This window comes from Anolis sagrei, chromosome 7, assembly GCF_037176765.1.
Source record: "Anolis sagrei isolate rAnoSag1 chromosome 7, rAnoSag1.mat, whole genome shotgun sequence".
Classification (NCBI taxonomy): domain Eukaryota; kingdom Metazoa; phylum Chordata; class Lepidosauria; order Squamata; family Dactyloidae; genus Anolis; species Anolis sagrei.
In genome coordinates this window covers 44,178,554-44,185,537 of record NC_090027.1, presented here as the reverse complement: position 1 = coordinate 44,185,537, position 6,984 = coordinate 44,178,554, and the positions used below count along the sequence as shown (strand labels likewise).

General features: G+C 47.5%; 1 protein-coding gene across 5 annotated transcripts in view; it reads left to right on the top strand.

The window, feature by feature from the left end:
* SIDT2 (SID1 transmembrane family member 2) overlaps positions 1 to 6,984 on the top strand; it is a 41,588-nt gene continuing 34,604 nt past the window's right edge. For 3 of the 5 annotated variants that reach the window (XM_067470843.1, XM_067470841.1, XM_067470840.1), the window contains exons 1-5: positions 1 to 355; positions 2,568 to 2,689; positions 4,522 to 4,686; positions 5,117 to 5,162; positions 5,315 to 5,416. In XM_067470843.1, the coding sequence (XP_067326944.1) occupies positions 131 to 355; positions 2,568 to 2,689; positions 4,522 to 4,686; positions 5,117 to 5,162; positions 5,315 to 5,416 (660 nt within the window). In that variant the 5' untranslated portion in view covers positions 1 to 130. The remainder of the gene's footprint in view (positions 356 to 2,567; positions 2,690 to 4,521; positions 4,687 to 5,116; positions 5,163 to 5,314; positions 5,417 to 6,984) is intronic. The other 2 variants (XM_067470844.1, XM_067470842.1) reach the window with 1 other exon arrangement.

Sequence of the window (6,984 nt, the reverse complement as noted above, 5' to 3'; positions counted from 1 at the left end):
TTCCTTGCAAAGGGCGCGGCCTAAGAGCTGACGCTGAGGAAGGAGGAGGAGGAAGGAAGAGAAGGAGAAGAAGAAGGGAAGGAGGCCAGGAGGGGATGCGGCCCCTTCCTCCTTCTCCTCTTCCTCGGCCATGGCGGAGGCCCACCACCCTCACCCCTCCTCTCCGGGCGGCCTGGCCCTTCTGCTGGTGCTGGTGTTGCTGACCCGTGTGGCGGCGGCGCTGGGGGAGGCTCCGGCTCCTGCGGGCAAGTCGGTGGTGCAGAAGGAGGCCGAGTTCGACCGGCTGTACTCGGAGTCCGTCAACGAGGCCCTCCTCGACATCTACGCCTTCAACCACACCGTCACCCGGAACAGGGTCAGGAGGGGAGAAGGGGAGAAGGGGAAATGGGGGGAGAGGAGGGAGGCCTCCCCTGCTGCCACAGTGGCAGGAGGAGCAAAGGCTGTGTTGACACAAGGAGAGCAAGGGAGGAAGGAGAAGAAGGGAGGAAAGGAAAGTCAGAGAAAGGAAAAGGAAAGAAGGAAGGAGTCAGAGTGAAAGCGAAGGAAGAGGGAGGGAAGAGAAAGAGAAAGGAAGGGGGAGGAAAGAGAGAAAGACAGAGGCAAAGGGAAGGAAGGAAAGTAAAGAGAGGGAGGGAGGAAAGGAGGGAGGGAAAGTCAGAGGAAGGAAAAGGAAGAAAGGAAGGAGGGAGACAGAGAGTGAGAGGGAGGGAAGAAGGAAGGGAGAGAAAGAAGGGGGAGGAAAAAGAGAGAGAAAGGGAAGGAAGGAAAGTAAAGAGAAAGAAGGAGGGGGGAGGAAGAGAAGGAAAATAGAGAAAGGAAAGGGGAAAGTAAAAAGGGAAAGAGGCAGGGAAGAGAGAAAGGGGAAGGAAAAGGGGGGAAGGAAGAGGAACACAGAGAGAGGAAAGACAGAAAGGGAAGGAAGGAAAGGAAGGTGGAAAATAAAGAGAGAAGGAAAGAAAGAGGGAGGGAGGGGAGAGAGAAAGGGAAGGAAGAGGGAGGGAGGAATGGAGAAAAGGAAAGCCAGAGAAAGGAAAAGGAAAGAAGGAGACAGAGAGTGAAAGGGAAGGAAGAAGGAGGGAGGGAAGAGAGAGAAACACAGAGGGAGGAAAGACAGAGAAAGCGGAGGAAGGAAAGTAAACAGAGAAAGGAGGAGGGCGGGAGGAAAAAGAGAAAGGAAGGGAAGAGAGAGAAAGAGCCACGTCCTCACCTCCCTTTGCCTTCTGTGGTCATCCTCCTCACAACCATCATCACAACAATTACTCATAATGTACACAATGGCTTGGCTGGAGCTTCTTCCTCGAGGGTTTCAGTAACATCCTTGCAATCCTGTACACAACATTAATTCTACCTGGCCTATAATATGGCCCTATGGCTTGGCAGGAGCTCTCAATAGAGGGTCACAAAAGCAGCAAGGACAGCTGTACTGCCTATAAGGTGGATCCTTGATGGCCTGGCAGGAGCTTCCAGTCTAGGACTGTAATAACCCTAATCATATTTATTTTTATTTATTTATTTATGATATTTATATGTCGCCCTTCTCACCACGAAGGGGACTCAGAGCAGCTTGCAAGATATATAATAATAATAATAATAATAATACTTTATTTATACCCCACCACCATCTCCCCAAGGGACTCAGAGTAGCTTGCAAGATATATAATAATAATAATAATAATAATAATAATAATACTTTATTTATACCCCGCCACCATCTCCCCAAGGGACTCAGAGTAGCTTACATGAGGCCAAGCCCAAACAACACATCAATAAAACAAAAAGCAATAAGCATAAAACAATACTCTATCTCTATATATATATATGTATATATGTATAAATAAATAAATATATGTATATGTATATGTATACTGTATATACTTGAGTATAAGCCTAGTTTTTCAGACCTTTTTGTAGGCTGTAAAAGTCCCCCTCAGCTTATACTCGTTATTTATTATTTTACTCTGTTATAAATACATAATAAATGTATTATTATTACATTTTTCATTTACTTTATTATTCTTGTTATTCTTGCATTTATTATTTTACGCTATTTATTATTATTGTTATTACATTTATTATTTTACTCTATTATTGTTAGTATTACATTTCCATTATTTTACTCTATTATTATTATTATTATTACCTTTATTATTTTACTCTATTTTTATTGGAAGGATATGCAAGCACATTTACATTGAAGAAGGTCAGAATGGTTTAATCAGAGTTGGGCAGTCTTATCTTAAATTACAGTTTTATGTAAATATTCAAAAACATTTAATCTCGATGCCTCAATTAATGTAATTTTATTGGTATCTATTTTGAGTGAGGCTGGTAAAGGCTCCTCCCTAAACTACAAACCCCAGAATCCTGCAGGAGGCAGAAACCGGATTGAAAGTGGATTCATTCTCGAATGTGTGATGAAGTACAACATTAACTTTTTGGGTGGCTTTTGGGGAAAGGGACGATGCCCTGCTCTTCTTTCAAGGGGCACAAAGAGACGTGAAAGGGTGTGAGGCCGAAATCCCAAAGATAACCCCAACCGACCCCCTTGTTCCTTCTCCCCTTTGCAGACGGAGGGGGTCCGCGTCTCGGTCAATGTTCTCTCGGAGCAGAAGGAGACCCCCGTCCTCTTCGTGGTGCGGCAGAAGGAGGCCGTGGTGTCCTTCCAGGTCCCACTCATCCTACGCGGCCTGTGAGTATGCCATCAGGTCCTCCAGCTGCTTTGGACTCCAACTCCCATCATTCCTAACAGCCTACCTAACACCTTCCAGGGCATCCGTCAGTGGCCAAGCCCACTCCATCCCTGCCAAGTGTTTGAAGGGGGCTCTCAGAGTGAAGGGAAGCACACGTGTGTCTAGGACTTGGTCTGGAACTGTCCTCTTGGCCCCATGGGTGCCACTGATCATCCCTTCCATCCTCCTTCCCTTCCTTCCTTCCTCAAGTGTGATTGGTGGGGACAAGAGAGAGGGCCTTCTCGATGGTGGCCCCCCAGCTTTGGACTGCCATCCCCAGGGAGATCAGCCCAGCCCCCACCCTGCAAACCTTCCACACACAATTAAAGACCTGGCTTTTCTGACAAGCCTTTGTCCTTGTTTAGATTCTTTCATAATACATATGAAGACCTTCAGATTCTTTATTAAGCACTTTCCAATTCTATGATTGAATATTCCTGTTTTTACCAACAGCAGTTGGTGTGTTTATTTTTTTTTACTGGGGGTTTCGGTGAATTTGTGGTGTTATATTGACTGTTTATTATTTATGTTTTGCACTTGTTGTATTTTGCATGTTACACCTTGAGTGTTCTGTGAGCTGCCCCGAGTCCCTCTGGGAGGTGGTGGTGGGATAGAAATAAATTATTATTACTTGTTCTTATTATTATTGTTCCTTCTTCCATCTCCCTCTCTTTCCCTCCTTTCCTCTCTTTCCTTTCTTTCCTTCTCTCCCTGCCTCCCTTCTTTCCTTCCTCCTTCCTCTCCCCCTCCCTTTTTTCTTCCTTTCTCTCTCTCCCTCCTTTCCTATCTCTTTCCCTCCCTTCCCCCTCTTCCTTCCTTCCTCTCTCCTTTCCTCTCTCCCTCCTTTCCTGTCCCTTTCCTTCCATCTTTCTGTTCCCCCTTCATACCTATTCCTTCCTTACTTCCCTATTATTTCCTTTCTTTTCCCCTTCCTTCCTTATGCTTCTGTTCCTCCTTTCTACCTATTTCTTCCTTTCCTCCCTCTCTCCCTCCTATTACTTCCTCTTCCTTTCCCCCTCGCTTTCTCCTTCCTCTGCATTTTTCCTTCCTCCCCTGCCTGCCTCCTTCCCTCCCTTCCTCCTTCCTTCCTTCCTTCCTTCCTTCCTTTCTTCGTCCCTTCTTTCTTCCTCCCTCCCTCCTCTCCTATTTCTTTCCCTTGCTTCCTCCGTCCTCCCCCTTTTTTCTCTTCCTTCTTTCCTTCCTTCCTTCTTCCCTCCCTCCTTTATTATCTCTTTCCCTTCCTTCCTTCCTTCCCTGCCTCCTTCATTTCTCTTTCTCCCTCCCTACTTTCTTTTCTTCCTTCCTTTCTCCCTCCCTCCCTTCCTCTCCCTCCTTTCCTATCTCTTTCCCTTCCACCCTCCTTCCTTTCTCCCTCCCTACTTTCTTTTCTTCCTTCATTCTTTCCTTCCTTTCTCCTTTCCTCCATCTCCCTTTCTCCTTCCCTTCCTCTTTCTCTTGTTCTCTCTCTCTCTCCCTCCTTTACTATCTCTTTCCCTTCCTTCCTTCCCTGCCTCCTTCATTTCTCTCTTTCTCCCTCCCTCCCTTCCTCTCCCTCCTTTCCTCTTTCCCTTCCTTTCTCCTTCCCTTCTCCCTCCCTACTTTCTTTTCTTCCTTCCTTCTTTTCTTCCTTTCTCCTTTCCTCCCTCCCTTCCTCCCTCTTCTTCCTTTCCTATCTCTTTCCCTCCCTTTTCCTTTCTCCTTCCCTTCCTTTTTCTCTTCTTCCCTCTCTCCCTCCCTCCTTTCCTATCTCTTTCCCTTCCTTCCTTCTCTCCCTCCTTCCTTCCCCCCTCAGGTACCAGCGGAAGTACCTCTACCAGGACGTGAGCCGGACGCTCTGCCAGCCTCAGACCAAGAAAGAGGTGGACACCCAGTTCTTCTACGTGGATGTCTCCACCCTTTCTCGGGAGAATGCCTCCTACCAGCTGCGCGTCACGCGCGTCGAGAACTTTGTGCTCAGGTGAGCCCCACGGGGACTTTTGGGTCCCAAGCCACCCCAATGGGAGGAAATGGGGGAGGGCCAAGGAAAGAGGAGCCAACGCAGAAAAAGATTCTCTTCCTGGTTTGAAAGTGTTATTACCCATTTCATTGGGCGGTCCTTCCTTTCAAAGACGTCGTGCTCCAGAAACTTTGTTCTTGTGCTAGAAACTATGCTGAATCGACTGAGACTCCGTGAGATATTCATTCCGCTCTGAGTCCCCTTCGGAGTGAGAAGGGCGGCATAGAAATGTTGCAAATAAATAAATATAGCCGGGTGTTCCTCCCACAAAAACAAAGTTTTGACAGTTTTAAGACACTCTGTGGGGTAGAGTGGGAATGCATTCCATGGAAGCCCGTATTCCAACATAAGCCTTGTTGACCGACCCTTCATTGCGTTTCCTTCTTCCTAGGACCGGGGAGCATTTCAGCTTCAATGCCACGGCCGCTCAACCACAGGTGAGTGAGTCCCTTTTCCGTCCCTTGTCCCACACTCTCCTAGTCAGGGTTTAATGAGAATTATTTGGGTGGGAGAACAAATGTTGGGTCCGATTGTTGTCTGTTTGGGAATCTATATGTATAATGTGTCCCTCTCCGACCGTCTCTTGCAGTATTTCAAGTACGAGTTCCCAGAGGGCGTGGACTCAGTCATCGTGAAGGTGACCTCCGCCACCAAGTTCCCCTGCTCAGTCATCTCCGTCCAAGACGTCCTGGTAGGTACAACCGGGGAACCGTCAGGAGCGGGAAAGGTTCTAGAGCAGTGGTTCTAGAAGTGGCTAGAAGCAGTGGCTCTTCTAGTGGAAGAGAAGGCTGAGAGGAGATATGATGAGGGCCATGTATAAATATGAGAGGAAGCCACAGGGAGGAGGAGGGAGCAAGCTTGTTTACTGCTTTCTTGGAGACTAGGACGCGGAACAATGGCTTCAAACTACAAGAGACGAGATTCCATCTGAACATGAGGAAGAACTTCCTGACTGGGAGAGCCGTTCAGCAGTGGAACTCTCTGCCCCGGAGGGAGTGTGGTGGAGGCTCCTTCTTTGGAAGCTTTTAAGCAGAGGCTGGATGGCCATCTGTCAGGGGTGATTTGAATGCAATATTCCTGCTTCTTGGCAGAATGGGGTTGGACTGGATGGCCCATGAGGTCTCTTCCAACTCTTTGATTCTTTGATTCTATGATTCTCAATCTGGGGTCTCCAGATGTTTTTGGCCTACAACTCCCAGAAATCCCAGCTAGTTTACCAGCTGTTAGGATTTTTGGGAGTTGTAGGCCAAAAACAACTGGTTGAGAACCACTGTTCTAGAGCAGCGCTTCTCAACCTGGGGGTCACAAGGGCGTGTCAGAGGGGTCACCAAAGGCCATCAGAACACACAGCATTTTGTGTTGGTCATGGGGGTTTTGTGTGGGAAGTTTGGGTTAGGGTTAGGGTCATATTGATGGGGGTTAGTATACAGAAGGCTTGGCAGGATCATGACCCAGAGGGTGGTGATGTGTCAGAAGGTAGGGAAGGGGTTACTCTTCCTCCTGGTTCTAAAGGGCAGAGTAATCTGTGTGTAAGAGATTACAGGCAGTAGTCATTAAGGGCGGAGGCCTGCAAGAGAGAGGAGGCCGCTATGACCAGCGACATAAAAAGAACCGAGCAGAGACTGCTCTTGGGGAGAATAGTATCTGTTCTACTTGTCTGTGGATACTGCTGGTGTTCCCCCCGAGTTGGTGGATTATGGTATCCAGAACTCTTCTAAGCCTTGTGGAACCTAGAACCAAGAAGATGATTGTGTTCACGAACCTCGTTGTGTTTGGAGCCTGCTACAGCTTGGAGCTCTGTCTGCTGACCTTGTGTGTATCTTTGTGTTGTGGACCTTGGCTTTGGAACTCTGGATTACACCTAGACTCGGATGATTTGGTGTTGCCCTTTGGAATGAACTATTGACTACGACTTCTGAAACACCCTTGCATAGTTTGCTGTACTCATCTGCATTGGCTTGGACTCTGGACTGGTTGAGGACGAGAGAGTTGTGAGTGGCTGTTTACAATACGGCCTTCGTGGCAACCTGCTCTAGAACAGTGGTTCTCAACCTCCTAATGCCACGACCCCTTGATACAGTTCCTCATGGGGTGGTGACCCCCAACCAGAACATTATTTTCAATCCTACTTCATAACTGTCATTTTACTACTGTTATGAATTGTCATGTAAATATCTGAGAAGCAGGATGTGTATTCATTCACTGGACCAAATACCTAATAGGCCCAAATTTGAATACTGGTAGGGTTGGGGGGAAGAT